General features: G+C 36.9%; 1 protein-coding gene across 1 annotated transcript in view; it reads right to left on the bottom strand.

Annotated features, from left to right (window-relative positions):
• Positions 1 to 1,435: 1,435 nt before the first annotated feature.
• Positions 1,436 to 19,236, bottom strand: part of LOC133802059 (uncharacterized) — a 34,913-nt gene continuing 17,112 nt past the window's right edge. The window contains exons 2-6 of the mRNA XM_062240293.1: positions 3,934 to 4,054; positions 3,765 to 3,829; positions 3,445 to 3,584; positions 2,786 to 2,842; positions 1,436 to 1,628 (exon numbers count right to left, since the gene is read on the bottom strand). Of these exons, the coding sequence (XP_062096277.1) occupies positions 1,592 to 1,628; positions 2,786 to 2,842; positions 3,445 to 3,584; positions 3,765 to 3,829; positions 3,934 to 4,054 (420 nt within the window). The 3' untranslated portion in view covers positions 1,436 to 1,591. The remainder of the gene's footprint in view (positions 1,629 to 2,785; positions 2,843 to 3,444; positions 3,585 to 3,764; positions 3,830 to 3,933; positions 4,055 to 19,236) is intronic.

Below are 19,236 nucleotides of genomic sequence, written 5' to 3'. Positions count from 1 at the left end.
ATTAGCGAGAATTAAGGGGTATTGGAATATGCTTTTATTTAATTATTGGAGAATATTGGGAATAATAACTAGAGTCAGATTCCTCAGCTAGCTCTTGATAACTGGCAGCAGCTGTTTGCTGATTTACAGGCAAGGGTTATAAGGCGGGAAGAAGAAATCTGTCTCCTGAGACAACAACAAGTACCTGCAGGGAACAATTTATCAGAGGCACCACCTGTAGCGGTGCCAACAGTTGAGCCTTTGCCAGAGGCTGGAAGTAAATGGGAAGCTCTTTATGAAAGGTTCATGTAACAATAACCTCAAGTTTTTTAGGGTAGTACAGATCCAGTTAAGGCAGAGCAGTGGATGAGCATGATTACCACCATCCTTGACTTTATGAGGGTGTCTGGTAATGAGAGGGTAGCCTGTGCCACATACATGTTTCGGGAGGATGCCCGAATTTGGTGGGAAGTGATATCCCAGTGCATAAATATCAATGCCTTGAGTTGGGAAGAGTTTCAGACTCTATTCAACAAAAAGTATTACAATGATGCCATCAGAACTGGAAAGGCTGAAGAGTTCATCAGATTACTTTAGGGGAGTCTAACCTTAACTCTTTTATCATCATTTAACATTAAAATAGTTTAGTAAATAATTAATAAATATTAATTATTAATTGGTTGGTGCCAATTAGTAATTACTTATTAATTATTAATTAAATTTATAACTATTAAATCTTTATAATCAATGTGCCAATAATTTTATGATTAATGATTGTGGACTAAGATAAAAAAAAGAACGTAACTAATGTTGTCCCCGTATCAGAGAGCTTATGGGCTAAGTTAGTTTGTTCATGAAAATCCATATCTAAATCACAACACATGCAAATATTGTTGATGTATATGTTTAGAGACCTAAATTCCTCATTAATTGAATTAACACTACTACAAAAAAGGATTTTTAGGACTAGCATTGCGAGTCATAAAAAAGTTTTTAGGACTCGCGGAGCGCGAGTCCTCTATTTGAGAGCCTTAAAAACTAAGGTTTTTTAGGACTCGCGTTGCGAGTCCTAAAAAATCTGGTTGAGTGCCTTTAATAAAGTTTTTAGGACTCGAGTCCTAAAAAATCTGGTGCGAGTCCTAAAAAATCTGGTTGAGTGCCTTTAATTAAGATTTTAGGACTCCCATTGCAAGTCCTAAAAGAATGTTTTTAGGACTCGCAATGCAAGTCCTAAAAAATCTGATTGAGTGCTTTAAGTAATTTTTTAGGACTCACCAACTACCAATATTTATGTCCTTAAAAGTAATTTTTTAAAAAAAAAATGCAGCTACAATTTTCATTTTGATTTAGAAAAAATAAATCCCTTTGAGTGTCCAAAATGTATTATATATGTTAGATTTCAAAAATTTCAAAAGAAAATACAACAAAATAATTTTTTTTTAATTACTCAAAAATATAATTTCAATATTTAGTCTACTCGGCTTACAAAATCATATTACATGATAGTTTATACTACAATCAAATTCTATTATCACCAAATATTAAACAAGAAATGTATACAAAGTTAGTGAAACATATTTTTTATTCTAAAAACTTCAACTACCAATGTTGTCTAGTATTGCGCCAAAGAAATGCATCTCAATATAGACCTGCACATTATAAAAAAAGTTCTTTAATACACATCTTGCACTGAAAATAGAAAATTAAAACATAGTAAAGTACACATCTTGCACTGAAAATAGAAAATTAAAACAAAGTAAAGTACACATCTTGCACTGAAAATAGAAAGAAAAAAAAAAATCCAAACATAGTAAAATACACATCTTGCACTGAAAATAGAAGAAAAAGAGAAAAGCCAACATGTCACCATCTATAGAAAATCGGACAGCATATCCCCTAATTTACTAGCCTAGCTATCTGTTACATTCAACACCAACATGTCAAACAAATCAAATAGCACACAGATTTTCAACCATATAGTAACACCCTTTCATCTTTTCATTAATCGATAACACCCTTTTATAGTAAATATACACACAAGGTTGAAATAAACTTAGTGCATTACAAACATACACCCTTTCATAAGATTTGAACAATAGATACATATATATATGTTTAAATACCAAATCAGAACACTTCATGTTTAACCTCAAAAATTATTTGTATATAATCAATTATTTCTAGCTAAATTTTCTTATTTGACCCCGTCAAAGCAGGGGAACAAAATACATTGACTAAGAAAACCAGTAATACACCAAACCATCCTTCAACACATAGAACAAAGAAACTATCAAAGCAAAATAACACCAAAAATGATGTCCAAAGTTGGTAATATGAGACTATATATCTTCCTTTTTGAAACCTTTATTCTGTGAGAAGGGACAAGAAGAAAACTAACATATATAAAACAAGAAGTACAAAAGGCTATACTATATGTGTATGCCAACACGCAATAAGTACATTCATACAAGTATATGTTATAATGAAACCAATCAAACAAACAAACACAATTCAATTATAGGATAATCATAGACAAGTCTACATAAAATCGAACAACATTTTCCATACACTAGGAACCAACCATATGCCAATATCAATTCAAACAACACACAAGTTTTCTTCCTTATCTCCGTAGCACACAAATTTCTCAGATCCTACTTCACTAAAACACACAAGTTCTCAACATTCCGCTATCACCGCAGCACACAATAATAATCCTAGAACCTACTACACTATGGATGAATATTTAAGATATTCAAACTCCTCTAACATTTGCATAGTATTAAAATAAAAGTTAGAGGCATACCTCTTGCAAACTGTTGCCAAAAAAGTTTCTTTGAAGTTCGTCTCAGCACATAAACACCTTTACAATGTAATAAGATATAATGAAAGTGAGTCAAATCCGAATTAAATAATTAAATAATAATGGAAAGAGGGAAAAATAAAATATAACTAAGGTATGAATGGTAATATTAAAAGTTTATATACATTTTGTTTTTCCAATTGAAAGTTGATATAAAGGTATGAATAATATTGACTTTACTTGTTGAATGTTGTTGAGTGTTTAACTTCTTTTTTCTTTTTTGAGGAAAGTAGAGTATTTAACTTTCACACCTTAAAAAAAATATGAGTTACTTAAAATCGACTCAAGTAAATGAAAATATGAAAAACTTATTCAATTAATAAGTGACATATATATGTATGAATAGTATTTAAAAATACATAAATGGCATTTGAATATATCATGGCACGTTTAGGCCCAGTGTGATAGAGTAACTTATTCAATAATTAACTCTAAATAATTCTGCTATTGTAAAAAGTATATAGTTGTAACATATATAAAAGTTTTATGTGCTTCCTAAATTATAATTTTAAAACAATGTAATAATATGTCTAGCTAGAGAATATATGACACTAGCTATATATTAAACTGCACCAATAATAAAAAATAATGTCAAAGATTACCTTATAACAATAATTCTTGATATAATATAATGATAATTTCCATCTCCAAGTGTCAATTCAATAAGAGATCGCTCATATGGATGAATAGTATGTCTCTTTGGAAAACTCTCCATGTAAGTCCTCAAAGGAGCTACCAATTCCTGAAGACAGAGAAAGAAAGCAATATGTCAAAAAATTTACAAAAGAACCACTCTCCTTCCCTCTCAACCTCACCAACTACCAATATTTATGTAGAAAGTGCAAAACATATTACTATTCAGAGTATTTAATGGGTGATGATACTTTAAATTATAAATGACAAATGGAAGTTAAGAACAAACTTTCATCAGCGCATCAAGCTGCTTTGCACCGCTATTTCTCTCTCGCTTTGCAATGTTGGCAATGCCTATGTCATAAACAAGCGAGTTTAGCAGCAGGAGCTATAAACAAAGTTCCATCTAATCCCTTTATGTGCAGTTATGTCAACAAGAAACCACCCAAAACAATTACCCTTAGTTGGAGAAACTCTCTTGGCCTTCTTTATTGCTGAGTAAAGAATATCAAAAGATTGCATCACCATGGGCAGCTTTTGAAATGCACCAACTGTTTCAAGCTTCTCTGGTAATTTCTCCTAAATTAATAGCAATGGAATTACATGAACCATCACAGATTTATTATTTATGCAGGTCAAAAAGGAATAGCAAAGAAAAACAAGTATGAATAATCAAATCACAGAGAAAATTTAGGAAAAAAAGTGAATTTACTGACTCAATTCTTTCCTTCTTTGTTTATTTTTTCCTTTATAATGATACATACATGATACAATAGTATATATATATATATGTAGAGAGTAAGGCACGCATATATGTAGGGATAAAGAGAAAGCTTAATGAAACTAAAGTACTAGAAATTAGTAATAGATTTAGACCAAGAAATCTTTAGAGGGACTAAGAATCATGGTACTAGAAAATCAAGTAATTGCTATAACATACAATTAAAAATCTCAGCACTAGAACAATCAAAACCATTTGAGCAATAAGGAATGAATTTTAATAGGTAAAAAAAGAAAAAGAGAATATATAAACTTTAGAATGAATGAATCACTAAGATGAACTTATCATTGATTCACTATAGCATCTGGTTATAACTATAGCATATATATAATTAGTCATCATGATTTGTCCTACGTGATGCATAAATTAAAGCAAGGCTTTTGGAATGATTATTCATTGAAATTTGGAGTGTCCCACTAAAACAATTCCAAATAGTACTAATATTAAGGCTAATTCTGAACCAAATCCATTTAAAAAAATCTGCTTTCAAAACAATAGAAAAAAGAAACAATATCTCATGATAGTAAATTAGTTTCCTAACAGAATATTACCTTCTGTTGTTAAAAGAAATGACAGTTCCTCCATCCCTATTGCCAATAAACTATTGATTTAGTTCTTTCTAGAAAATGACATGAAAATAAAAACATCAATGGACAGTTGAAGCTAAAAAAAATAACCTACTATTATTATTTTTCATGAAAGTGAACCTTTTAACCAGTAGGGGGCACTAAAATGTATTCGATAAACAACCAACCAAGAAGAAACAAAGAGAGAGACTATGAACCAAACTTAAATTTCTACCATTCAAACAATAATTATGATATGAATCCTGTCCAGGCTAGAGAAGTTATGTTAACAAAAATAGTCAACACAATCCAGAACAGGCCTAAGATACCACTAAAGGGTTAGGATAATTTCTATTATTAATTTTATCTGAGCAAGGTTTGACCAGAAACTTAATAGAACAAAGGTAACTCACGCCATATATACCAACTAGTGCAATATAAGGAATATAAGTACAAAAATATCACCCACATTCAAACTTACATGTTTATTAGTACAATATCTGAAACTCATAAAGCAAAAAGAAAGTAACAATATTATAAATTTCATATATCTGTGTGTTTAATTATTGATTCATCAACGACAAAGTTGACTTACGTAATCAATCTTTGGAACACCAATATAAAGTGGTAAGTAAAGACTTTTTTTATCCTTCAGCTAATTAAAGTTTGAATAATGATATATAATATAAACATTTAATAATTTTGAATTATTTTTTCAGGTTAAAAGAAGAACAATTAATAGCAATTTGGGAAAAGGGACATCTCAATAATCTATCAATAAAAGAAAAGCAAAAGCCCAATGACTAAAATTATGTAGCAAAATCTTCTTAAACCCAAAAGATTTGGATAATACAATTTCATGAACAAAATAATAATCTGATATTTCCATGATTCTCATAATCCCATGGCAATAAGATGAGCAGGTGAATAAAAAAAGCTCAAAAATAACAAGACATTGAAGTATATAGAGATGAGCGGCTCACCAAAGACACCGAGGACAACCATCGAGCCATCGTCTTCATCGTGACCCGACCCCCATCACTCGAGAAAAGGCTCATCGTAGAAGCAGCCCATTACGCCACCCATTGTTGCGCAAATCTCCTTCGCACCGTGGCCGTCACCGTAGCCTGTGGATGAGTGAGAGAGAGACGCTAGGTTTAGAGAGATGGGCGGCTGGGGTTTTCTTTGGGGAGAAGGTGAAGTTCATAAGGGTTTGGGGGAGGGATCGATGAGCAAAGGGTTCGGGCTGTTTTTTTTTTTTGACTTGAAATGGGTATGTGTATATGTAAAAAAATTAATATTTCAAATATAATATTATAAATTTATAAAATATAAAATTAAAAAAAAATAACAACTATTAAATTTATACAAATTTTAAAATTATTTTACAATATTTAACCAATTAACAACAAAAAAATCTAATTTAATTTTTTTTTAAATAATACATAATTTTTCCAATATATTAATTTTTTTTACAATATTTTACCAATTAATAAAACAACTCTTTTTTAACTAATACAAATTTTATAAATATATTAAAAATAATATAGTTAATTTTATAAATATGTTAAAGAATAATAAATTTAAATTTTGATATAAAAATTATAATAAACACAAAAGTTAATAATATGAAAAATTTAGAAACAAAACAAATATAGTTTTAAATTTTTTGAATAAATACATCATTTTTATAAATATATTAAGGACTCCAAAAGCAAGTCCTTAAAAAGTCACCATTCCTAATTTTTCAGCCCAGGTTTTTTTAGGACTCGCTTTTAAAAAGTATTAAGGACTCCCAAAGCAAGTCCTTAAAATTGTTAAGTAAAACACTCATTTTGTAGCCCACATTTTTTTAGGACTCGCATATTTTTTTAGGACTCTCAATGAGTGTCCTAAAAACTCCATAAACATTTTTAAGGACTTGCATTTAGGTGTGTGTCCTAAAAAAGTGTCCCATAAAGGGTATTTTGTAGTAGTGTAACTGCTCTTACTGTATATCTATCAACAATATCTTCATTATTGTGATTTAGATATGGATTTTCATGACCAAATTAACTTTAGCCCATTTTCTCCCTGATACATGAAGAAAATTAATTACATTCTCTTCCAATCACTGATCTACAGTCATTAATGATAGGATTTTGGCAGATAGATAATAAAGTTATACTTTATATGTAGTTATATTAAAAATTTCTAAGTTAGGTTTTCAAATAATGTTATATTGGAATGTGATATATGTGTGTTTTATTGTGCAGACTGAGATGATCGAGCGTCGAGCATCGCAGAGTACGACCCCTGTATCATCTGCTGCTTCTTGTGTCGGCGATAATGTCGACGGTCAGTTCCACTTGATATGGACATTGTCACAGATGTCCTTGGGCCCTGCTCGCGTTATACGAAAGGGTTTGGGGGGGTTGCCTAGGTTGAAGGAAATTGGCACAAAGAGGGCAGCATCTTCATCAACTTTCTCAAATGTCCGGCAATAGCCACCTGAAGTGGACACAATTTTGTAGCAAACTAAGGACATTATGCATGAAAATAAGCACCTAAAGAAGTATACGACTAAACTTGAGAGTCGTCAACGGCGTCAAGATGTACTGCTCAGTGCTTTGTTGAAGCGGGTTGGTGTATTGGCTCCTAGTTTTACTGTCGACTTACCAGAAGAGGATCCAGACGAGGACGTTGGTCCAACTGACGATGATGCTCACGGGGGTGGAGATGATGAGAAGGACAGTATACATTTGTAGAACTTTTTTATTTATTTAAAGTTTAATTGATTAGAGATTTAACTTACTGAACTACTTTTATATTTTCATGTTTTGTAGAGACAATAAACATTAATAGTTATAAAATATTTGTTATTTATTTATAAAATCTTAATTTTTATTTTATTTCTAATTAAATAATATTACTAAAAATTAAATAATTATTTTCAAATTATTAGTGCAATCTACGTGTCATTTAATTGATTTAAGAGAATACAAAACAGAGTGTATAAACATTATGAGTATGATAAAGCATGTGCACGGTAGTGTCGACAAAATAAGTGCTGAAAATCAATGACATAAGATAAGAAGGAGCTAGACTTTCATCACTAATATCTTGTTTTAACCATTTTTCTCAGCTTTTTTTCATTTAAAAAAGAAATGAGGTACGTGCACACAATATCCATCTCATATATGTTCATTCATTAATATTCAGATACATAGAAATAATTAATGTGTTCAGATTCCTCTCGAGCATTATATAGTGCTATAAATACAATGTTAGTTGTAGTGTCTTGATATATATTTCAATATAATGTGTTCAGACAGCAGATATTTTCTGTCTATATATAGTTGCATGTCTTAATCCACCAGCTATATATATATATATATATATATATATATAGAGACACACACAGCTTTGTTCATTAATTTATTTCCAAATGAGTCATTTTTTCTCTGATCTTTTAATGCTTATTTTGAAAATGTTCTTGATAAGTCAAATGTGTGGACCCTTCATTAAATATATATAATGCATGATCAACTACCCATATGAGATACCATTCAATAATTTTTATACATGATCAACTATACCATATGATCGTTTATGGAAATGCATCGTTAGAACGAGTTAAGTTTTAGACAACTTATATTGAACCAAAACTTAGTTTAATTAAAATTATATTAAATTTAATAGAAGTAGTAATTTCTAAAACTTAGCTTAATTAAAATTATATTAAATTTAATTTAAGTTGTAATAATTTCTAAAACTTAGCTTAATTAAAATTAAATAATTTTTTCATAAGAGAAATCTTAAATTACTTTTTACTTTTAAAACATATATTAAATGATTTTTTGAAGTTAAAAATATATATATTTAGATTTTTATTAATTAATTAAAATTGATATAAAATTGGTGAAAAATATGACTTTTGCAACTACAGAGTTTCACATTATATTTAAAACTACATACTAGCTTTTGCTGTATATTTTCACAAATAATATTTGAATAAATTAAACTTTTATTGTTTTAAATATTACACTAATATACGTATAATATATATAAATTAAAGAAATAATATGATTTCCCCTTCCCTGAACTCTTACCACTATAAAATGGTGACCCTTGAATTTTTTGCATTGTTAAAAATTTCCAAACTCATTGCATCACACATGGATATCAATTTTCCCCCTCCCCTCCCCCACACGCCTGATGATCCCCGATACTGGAGGACTGAGCCAATAGCTCAACTTATATATTTGTTTTGTTTTCATAAACTCTTAAATTTTCATTTTTTAGGACAAAGTTTTTATTTAAAAATATGGTCTTAGTAGGCAACTCTTATAAACTTGGGTTAATTATGGCAAACCTTTGCTCTTAATTATTTTGGGCATTTCTTTCTAAATGTTACTCACTCTTTATTTGAAAATATGGTGTTATTTGGTAACAAATTCCCATTTAAGAAAACAACCTAATTAACACTTAATCCTTCATAATTATTCCACTTTAAACATTCAGCCATTTATCACTACAAAAAACCTCACTTTTGCGTTGGCAAAGGTCCGTGACGTACCCCCGTCACTAATTTCATTTTTACCGACGCAAAACGTAATGCGTCGACAATGGTATCTTTTGGCGACAAAAAAATGCGCTGGGAAAAATAAGAATGCACCGGCAAAAGATGACTCTTTTAGTGGAGCGTTTTTGCGCCGAGAAAGGTGTATATATGTAGTGAGGGTTGAGACTTTTGCTGACGTAATTTTGCGCCGGTAAAAGTATTTTTTAAATATTTTTTTTTATTATATTACTAATTTTATTTTCAATATATTAATATTAATTAATAAATTTCGATTTTAATATATTAATAATTATTTAATTTTTTAGTAATATTATTTAATTAGAAATAAAATTAAAATTAAAATTTATAAATAAATAAAAAAATTACAACTATTAATATTTATTGTCTCCACCAAATATGAAAATATAAAAGTATTTTAGTAAAGTAAATGTCTAATAAATTAAACTTTAAATAAATAAATAAAAGTTCTATAAATGAGTACTGCCCACCTCATCATCCCCGCCCCCGTCAGCATCACCGTCCTTGTCCGAATCTTGTTCTAGTAAGTCAACAGTAAAACCAGGAGCCATTTCACCAACCTGCTTCAACAAAGCACTGATTACTGGATTGTCTTGTGGATAAATGAATTTGTCCTAAAATCACAATTAAATTTGGAATTTGTTAAAATATTATGAAGATAGACAAAATATTTAATAGTGAATTATTAAAGGTTTAAAAAATGCTTACAGATAGCCTATTTCGAATAACTTGGATATCAGCTGGTTTTACTTGTTCCCAAGCTAGTGTAGTTGGGGGTACGGTGTTACGCAAATAAGGAGCGATGGAATTGTTGAACCACTTGCCGTACGTTTGAATAGCTTTTCCATTTTGTGGATCAAACTCTACTTTCAAATGACTAATGTTATACCCAGATTTCGAGCCATGATAAATGTGATCTCGAAAGCTGGATTCGCAGCGAATGAACTCGTAAAGTCTGAAGTATGTTCAAAGACTAGACATCGAGCCTGCAAAGCTGAGACGACTTCGAATATGGTGGCCTCGAAATCCACCCGATCTCGAAGGGTAGCTTCCGAGATGCATCTGTCCTCAGGGATGACCTCGGATCATGGGTTCTGAGCCTGACGCGCGTACGATCTCGAAAACCATGTGACCTCGGGAGATGTTATTAGCTCGAAATTTGATGTGAGACCTGGGAGAATAAGGCCTTGGTGATATATGATAATAACCATGAATATCTTAAAGTGTTGTCTATAAGAGACGTGGTCTACTTTTATTACTGTAACTCCCCTAAAATCATGGGATATTATTTGATTAGTTATACGCCCCCTGGTCTTCAGGGGACGTTTCCTTTTATATCGGATTACAGGCATTTAAGGCCATTTGATTTATTTGCGCAAAAAGAGTAACTACCCGAAATGTGTGGGATAGTATTCTGCAATTTTCTCTATAAATAGAGAGGTCATGCACCATTGTAAAAGAACCGAATTTTTGTGATCTTGAGAGAAAACTCTGAAGAATTCATACTTGAAGAATTTTCAGAGATCATCTTGAGTTTAATAACAAAGACTCGTGGACTAGGCCGATTTAACTGTTGAACCACGTAAAAATTGTGTTTTGTATTATCATATTTATATTGCCCATCACTGTTTGTTATTTACGTGCTCTTCTTTCACGGTTGACGAAAAACGGCGTCAACAGTTTGGTGCTTTCATTGAGAGCCTTAAGCATTCATTCCTGAAAAAGTCATGGCAACAAATAATCAGCCGATGGGAAACAGCCGATGGAAAACCCTGATGTCGAAGAAAGGAGTGGATCCTCCGATTCTAGGGGACCACCCCCTCCACCAAGAAATGAGGATATGTACTACAATCCTGAGCGATATGTTCCTATAATGGAACTTGAGAACCGGCAACTGAAACACCAGTTGGCAGAGGCCAACAAACGGAATGAGGACCTGGCAAGGATGGCCGCAGAGGCGCAGGTGGCTCAGCCTCCGCCTCCGCATGAAAACCAAGCCCCTCCTCCAAGGGACGTACATGTCCCTCCCCATAGACCCCGTGGGCGTCCACGAAAAGATGCTGCCATGAGGAGGCTAGCTCAACCTCCAGCACCCACAGAGCCATCCGCTCCACCTAGGCCCCAGAGGAGTACTCGAGCTCGGGCCTCGGTCAATCCACCCGTGGAAGCGCCTGGGGAAATTGAGAAAAACCGAGCCCCTGCAGAGGCTCGGACTCAAGCCCCTGGGAATGCACCACACGCAACCAACCCATCTCGGGAAAATTCCGGACCGTCTAGGCCGCGGAATGGGTGGCAGCCACCATCGCCCATACGGTTCCCTCCATCACCAATAAGATATCCTTCGCCTCCTCGCAGGAATACACAACCAGTTCGAGATCAGAATGAAAGGAAAGCAGAAAGGAGACAAGAAAATAGGGGAACTTTCCAGGAGCGGAGAGGTGCCCCATCGGAAAAAAGTCAAACGTCTCGGTCTCGCACGGCAGAGACGAGGCGGCATGGAAGAAATCCGTCTCGAAATAACTATGAGACGAGTGTTACCAGCGACAATTCTGGAGATACCAGGTCAGTCAGCAAGCATGACCGAGGTCGTAAGAACGCTGGAAGTCGCAGAAATCACCCTGACCTGCGAGAACACCTGAATCAGAGTCGGGATAATGATGACCCGATAAATTCGGATCTGAGGGATCGCTTGAATAGGCGTAAAAATCCTTTACAGAGACGCGAGCCTGGAATTGTGATCGACGACAATCGATTCCAGACTTTGCCTCTTGCGGACCCAGTCCAAGAGAGAATCGATCAGCTGGAAAAGGCATTCAAGCTTTTGAAAAACGAGCAAGAGCATGATCGATATGAAGACTCTGACGAGGAGCTCGAACCGTTTGCTCCCCATATTTCCAATACTCCATTTCCTCAAGGGTTTCGGATCCCTCACGTCCCAACGTTCGAAGGAAAGACCGACCCGTATAGTCATCTGAGCACGTTCAACACCATAATGAGAGCCAGTAACGTGGGTTACGAGCTCAGATGCATGTTGTTTCCAGCATCATTGACAGGACCTGCCAAAAGCTGGTTCAAAAAATATAAGAGACATTCAATAACCTCTTGGGAGCAGCTGTCTAAAGACTTTAAAAAGCAATTCAAAGCCATGATGGGGGTTCGACCTGAGGCATCAACCCTCACTAATGTTCGGCAACAACCAGGCGAAACATTAAAAAGTTACCTTAGAAGGTTTAACTTGGAAGTCGCCCGAGCTTGGAATGTGGATGACAGTGGACACTTAATGGCTGTCCAGGCCGGAGTAATGCCACGAAGCGCCCTCTGGGACGATATGCAAAGAAAACCGGTGAGGCCCCTAACCGAGTTTAATAGACGAGTGCAGAGGTTTGTCAATGTAGAAGAAGCGAGGTCGACACTTAATGTGACTTCCCAGCCCGAAACTACAACGATAAACGTAAACTCTGCCTCAACCTTGGCGGACCCAATAGCTTCAAAGCCTGCTGTGGAAATCCCTTCCAAGAGAAAAAAGAACGAAGGAAGTAATCCCGAGGCCGAAGGAGGAAAGAAAAAGAAGGGGGAGAGATATTTCTCCGTGTATAGAGTGTACACCGAGCTCAACGAGTCTCGGGAGAACATATACCTGGCTAATGAAAACCAAGTCCCCTTTAGGCGTCCGAACCCGATGAGAAATCAAAAGTCCAAGAGGGACTCCAGTAAGTATTGCCGATTTCACAGAGACACCGGGCATACAACCGATGAATGTCGACAACTGAAGGACGAGATCGAAGGACTGATCTCGAGAGGTTACTTTAGACAATATGTCAAGAACCAGAGTACTAATCAAGCAACAACGAACCAGAGAGTTGCCACATCGCAGCCCGCACCTAACAACAATTCTCGAGCTCGGGAAGAGGATAGGCCCCCACCGATTGATGGAGAGGATGTAATAACCATTTCGGGAGGGCCTCATCCCGCAGGAACGGGCATAAATACCCAAAAGAGATATGTTAACGAGCTGAATACCGGGGACGGGTCTCCTTACGAACTCGAACCTAGAGCTCCAAAAAGCCAGAGAATTGAAACACAGCCAATAATCTTCACAGAGGAAGACGCGTCACATGTCCAGTTTCCTCACCATGATCCGCTGGTCATCACTCTCCAGCTGGCCAATAAGAGGGTCCATCGGGTCCTTATAGACAGTGGGAGCTCAGTTAACATCCTCTATAAAGCAACTCTTGAGAAGATGGGACTCTCCCTTCGTGACCTGAAAGCATGTGCAACTACTTTGTACGGCTTTTCAGGAGAAGGAACCGCCTGTATGGGCTCCATCGAGCTCTCCGTAACCTTAGGAGACTATCCAGTCTCGACAACTAAGATAATGGAATTCGTGGTAGTGGATCTACCTTCAGCCTACAATGTTCTGCTCGGGAGACCCGCCCTGGTCGTCTGGGGGCAGTTTCATCAGTAGGGCATCTGGCCCAGTGGGGTCGGAACATTGAAGGGAGATCAATTAGCAGGGAGGGAATGCTACAACATCTCCTTGAGAGGAAAGAAACAGACGAGCGCACAAGCACTCGCCATCATTCAAAACAAAGACGAAACGGTCTTAGAGATTGACGAAGAGATTGATCCAAGGATTGAGGAGAAAGTTGACCTCGAACCTTTAGAGGAGCTCGAAGAAATTCAGCTCGAGGAAGCTGATCCCTCAAAAAAGGTGAAGGTCGGAAAACACCTCCAAGATGAGACAAAATAGCAATTAATTTGCTTTTTGAAGAAAAATCAGGATGTCTTCGCGTGGTCGCACTCGGACATGGTGGGAATAAGTCCGAGTATAGCAAGCCACGCACTGAATATAGACAAAAGCTTCCCCCCAAAGCAACAAAAGCGAAGACAACTGGACGAAGATAGAAAGAAAGCACTAAAGGAGGAGGTTGACAGGTTAAAGGCAAACCGATTCATTAGGGATGCCTTTTACCCTGACTGGGTAGCCAATCCGGTGTTGGTCCCAAAGCCCAATGGGACGTGGTGAACCTGTATTGACTACTCAGATCTCACAAAGCCTGTCCGAAAGACTGTTTTTCGTTGCCAAGGATTGACCAGCTCGTGGATGCCACGGCGGGGCATGGCCTGATGTCCTTCATGGATGCCTATTCTGGATATAACCAGATTCCCATGCATGCCCCCGACCAAGAACATACGAGCTTCATAATGGATAAGAGGCTATACTGCTATAATGTCATGCCATTCGGGCTCAAAAATGCTGGGGCCACATACCAGCGGCTCGTAAACATGATGTTTTCAGAACAGATAGGGAACAACATGGAAGTTTATGTTGACGACATGCTTGTCAAGTCTCAACTCAACAAGAACCATGTTGACGACCTCGAAGAATGCTTCGGCGTGCTCCGAAAGTATAACATGTAGCTAAACCCTCAGAAGTGCACTTTTGGGGTATCTTCAGGAAAATTTCTAGGCTTCATCGTGAACTCTCGTGGAATCGAGGCCAACCCCGACAAGATCAAGGCCCTGATTGACATGCCCTCACCTCGAAGGCACAAAGATGTCCAAAGTTTGACTGGTAGAATGGCAGCCCTAAGCAGATTCATCTTGAAATCTACGGACCGTGGTCTTCCATTTTTCAACCTATTAAGAGGAGGTAAGAAAATTGAATGGACGGAGGAGTGCGAGCTGGCCTTTCAGGAGCTCAAAAAGCACCTTGCGGAACCACCCATCCTGTCAAAACCTGAAACGGGAGAAACTCTGTACCTATACCTCTCAACCACCGAACACGCAATAAGCGCAGTACTCGTTCGAGTGGAAGAGAAGGTACAAAGATCCGTTTACTACATCAGTAAAAGATTAATGGGGGCAGAGTCAAGAAACCCCCTGATGGAGAAGCTGGCGCTTAGTCTAATTCATTCATCTCGTAAACTCCGCCCCTACTTCCAAGCGCATCCCATCCATGTGTTGACTGATCAACCATTTAGGCAAGTCTTGTCTAAGCCAAAAGCTTCAGGTCGACTTCTTAAATGGGCAGTTGAGCTCGGACAATTTGAGATCACCTACCACCCGAGGACGACCATTAGGGCACAGGCATTGGCAGACTTTATAGTGGAATGTACTGGCATAGCCGACGACGAAGTGATAACCCCGGCCCACGAGCTGTGGAAACTTTACGTCGACGGCTCATCAAATGAAAATGGAGCGGGGGCAGGGGTCATTTTGGTTACCCCCGCAGGGAGCAGATTTCATTATGCCTTAAGATTTGGCTTCAAAGCATCGAATAATGAGGCTGAATACGAGGCTTTACTCGCGGGACTTCGTATAGCAAAAGAGCTCAAAGCTAGAGCTATACATTGCTACAGTGACTCCCAGCTCGTGGTTAATCAAATCTTGGGAGAGTACCAGGCTCGCGGCACGAGAATGGCAGCTTATTTGGAGAAGGCAAAATTCGCATTGGAGTGTTTCAAATTTTACACAATCGAACAGGTTCCCCGCGAGCAGAACTCAAATGCAGATGCCTTAGCTCGGCTCGCCACATCCGTTGAGAATGATGAACTAAACGTTGTCCCCATAGAACACCTCTCAACACCTAGCATTAACGAGCAGGAGGAGGAAGACATATGTATGATTGAATCCGAGCCTACGTGGATGACCCCGATAGTAGAGTATCTCGAGACCGGCGTCCTTCCAAAAGACCGGAACCAGGCTCGAAAGTTAATGTATCACCTTCCCTGATACACCATAGTGGATGGAAAGCTATATAGAAGGGGGTATTCCATGCCTTTACTATGGTGCGTAACTTGTAGAGTCCAAGAACTTTACTTAGCTAATTGTTTAGTAGTATTATAGTATGTTTAGTGTTATCATTGTTACTTTGGATTTTTGGTTCAGACCGGGAGTTATTTGGACACTCATAGTAGTACTTATAGATTTTCTAAGTTTAACCTATAGTTTAAGAATATTAAGTATAACTTAAGGTTGGATTAATGTGGCTGATATTAAGGATTATATTTATTATATTATAAGGTTTAGACATCAACCAATAGGATTTTAAGCACATGTTATGAATGGTAATTAAGGATTAAATATTTTTGAGGATTAAATTAAATAAGGGTAAAGTTTGAATGTTATAGGGTCAGTCAGCAGCTTTGAATACGTTGAGGGCTTAGTCAAGGCGGTTTACTTCATTCAAACTTAGCTAAAAATGTGTAATTTCGTGTTTAAATATTCAGCGTGTGCCGATATATCGCAGCTATAGGGGGCGATATGTCGCAGCACGTCGATACGGAAAACACGAAACGATGCACGGTCGCCTCGGGCATACTGGCCCAGGCGATATATCGCCTATAGGGGGCGATATATCGCCTCCTCCAGTATGTTTTCAAAATGTTTTGAATTCATTTCCTCTCAGCCATTCAAACTTCTTCAACAGTCCAGAATCTTTTGAACGAGTCTTCAGCCTCTGCTGAACGATTATTCAAATGATTTTCATCTAAAAAGCCATTATTTTTATTCAAGTGAAAATCAAGATATTTTCATTCCCAAACTCTATAAATAGGACCTAGTACCCAGCCATTAATCACCATTTGCTCTAAGTTCAGAAGCTACTAGTGTTAAGTGAGTGTGAGAGTGTAAACACCTGGTTTGGGAAAAAACTATAAGCTTAAACATCATAAGCTTATCAAACACTTGGGAAGTGAGTTCTATAGTATTTCGGTGGAGGTTAGATTGATCTTGCAATCTTTGAGGTAAACCCAAAACTCTAGTCCTTTCTGTATTCTATGTTATTTCTTTTCTCAAAACCTTCTACTCAGTCCCCTAACCTTATTCTTATTTTGGTTAGGGAATCCAAGCTCTTAAGCACTTAAGTGGTGGTAAGCATATTTTCTTTTAATGGTTTAGTCTTCCTATTTTCTTTCATTTCATCTCCTTTCTTTAGACTCACTATTGTTCATTATTGGTTTTAGGAGTGTTCCAAAAGTCCTAACTCAGTCCATTTTATCCCGGTAACTTTGGTAAGGAAAATAGGCTAGAATTAATATGTTATGTGCTTATGTTATCTATATGTTTATGTTATTAAAAGTGTTATGATATGTATACGTGTATGTAGGCTTGGGCATATGACCCATATGACTAACAAGACCCCAAATGGGTTATGGGCATATGACCTACTTAGCTAGTAGGACCCCATTAACCCCATGGGCATATGCTTGTTTAGTCTATGGGACCCCAAGTAATAATGGCCATTATAATAAGTGTATGTTATATGTATTATGTTAAGTCTTTATGTTTTCTTATGAAATTGTGTATATGACTATGTGTTAGATTTTCCTTGCTGGGCATTAGGCTCACTCCTTTCTGTTTATGTGCAGGAAAATAAGCTTAGAGGCGGTAAGATTCGTGATGCTTGGGAGGATGTGTATCGATGATGAATGGAGTCAAGGGGCCGAGCGTTATTCGATTCGAGGATGTAGTCTCCTTTTATGTTTTTTATGGTTTTACATGTATTTTCCGCATTATTATGTAATGTCTTTTATTTTTAAATCATGTTTTGGTTTTAAAGACAATGGGATCCCAAAATCCTTCTTAGTATTCTGTTTATTTGTAAATAACTCTTATTTTGCAAGTTACTCAATAAATTATGGTATTTTCGTAAAAATGTAAGTTTTATGTATAGTTTCGATAATGGTCCAATTAGTCTAGATTAGTGGGTCGTTACATAACTCCACCCGAAGCCAAGAGGATCATCGAAGAAATTCACGAAGGGTTCTGTGGAGATCATACTGGGGGGCATAGCCTGTCCAAGAAAATCATACGCCAAGGATATTTTTGGCCCACCATTAAGTCAGATTCTTTCGAATATGTAAAGAAATGCGAAAAATGCCAGAGATTCGCCACGATTCCTCGAGCTCCACCATCCGAGCTGACCATGTTGACATCCCCATGGCCATTCGCGGTATGGGGAATCGACCTCATTGGCTCTCTCCCAACTGGCAAAGGTGGTGTAAAATATGTTGTGGTCGCGGTGGATTACTTCACAAAGTGGACGGAAGCTGAACCGTTGGCAACAATAACTTCCAAAAAAGTCCTTGACTTCGTGGTAAAGAACATTGTATGTCGATATGGGGTGCTGAGGAAGATTGTGTCCGAGAACGGAACCCAGTTCGATTACGACTTGTTCACTAACTTTTGTGAAAAGAACGGCATAATAAAGAGTTTTTCATCAGTGGCTCATCCTCAAGCGAATGGCCAAGTCGAGGCTGTGAACAAAACTCTCAAAAGTTCTCTGAAGAAAAAGTTGGAGGAGGCGAAGGGACGGTGGCCCGAAGAATTGCCCCAAGTCCTATGGGGATATAGGACCACAGCTCGAACATCAACATGACATACCCCGTTCTCTCTAGCATACGGATGTGAAGCTATGTTGTCTATTGAGGTCGAAATTCCAACAGTCCGAACTCAAATTTACGACCAAGATTCAAACCACACTCATCTCGAAGAAACCTTAGACTTGATTGAAGAAAAGAGAAACGAGGCTCAGCTAAGGAACGCTGCCTACCAGCAACAAGCTACTAGATATTTCAACAAAAGGGTTCGAGGTGGGAAATTTGGTGTGGGAGATCTAGTGTTAAGACGCGTATTTTTGACAACACGAGTTCCAGCAGCTGGTGTGCTCGGACCGAATTGGGAAGGACCATACCAGATAGAGTCAGTCATCCGGACCGGTGTTTACAAGCTGGCGAGATTGGATGGGAGCCTGATACCGCGAGCATGGAATGGTGAACACCTTAGACCTTACTATCAGTAGTATAGGAAGTGTGTTGCTGATAACCAT

The sequence above is a fragment of the Humulus lupulus genome, chromosome 9 (genome assembly GCF_963169125.1).
Source record: "Humulus lupulus chromosome 9, drHumLupu1.1, whole genome shotgun sequence".
Lineage (NCBI taxonomy): Eukaryota > Viridiplantae > Streptophyta > Magnoliopsida > Rosales > Cannabaceae > Humulus > Humulus lupulus.
The sequence above is the reverse complement of the archived record's forward strand: the minus strand, read 5'-3'. Positions and strand labels throughout refer to the sequence as shown.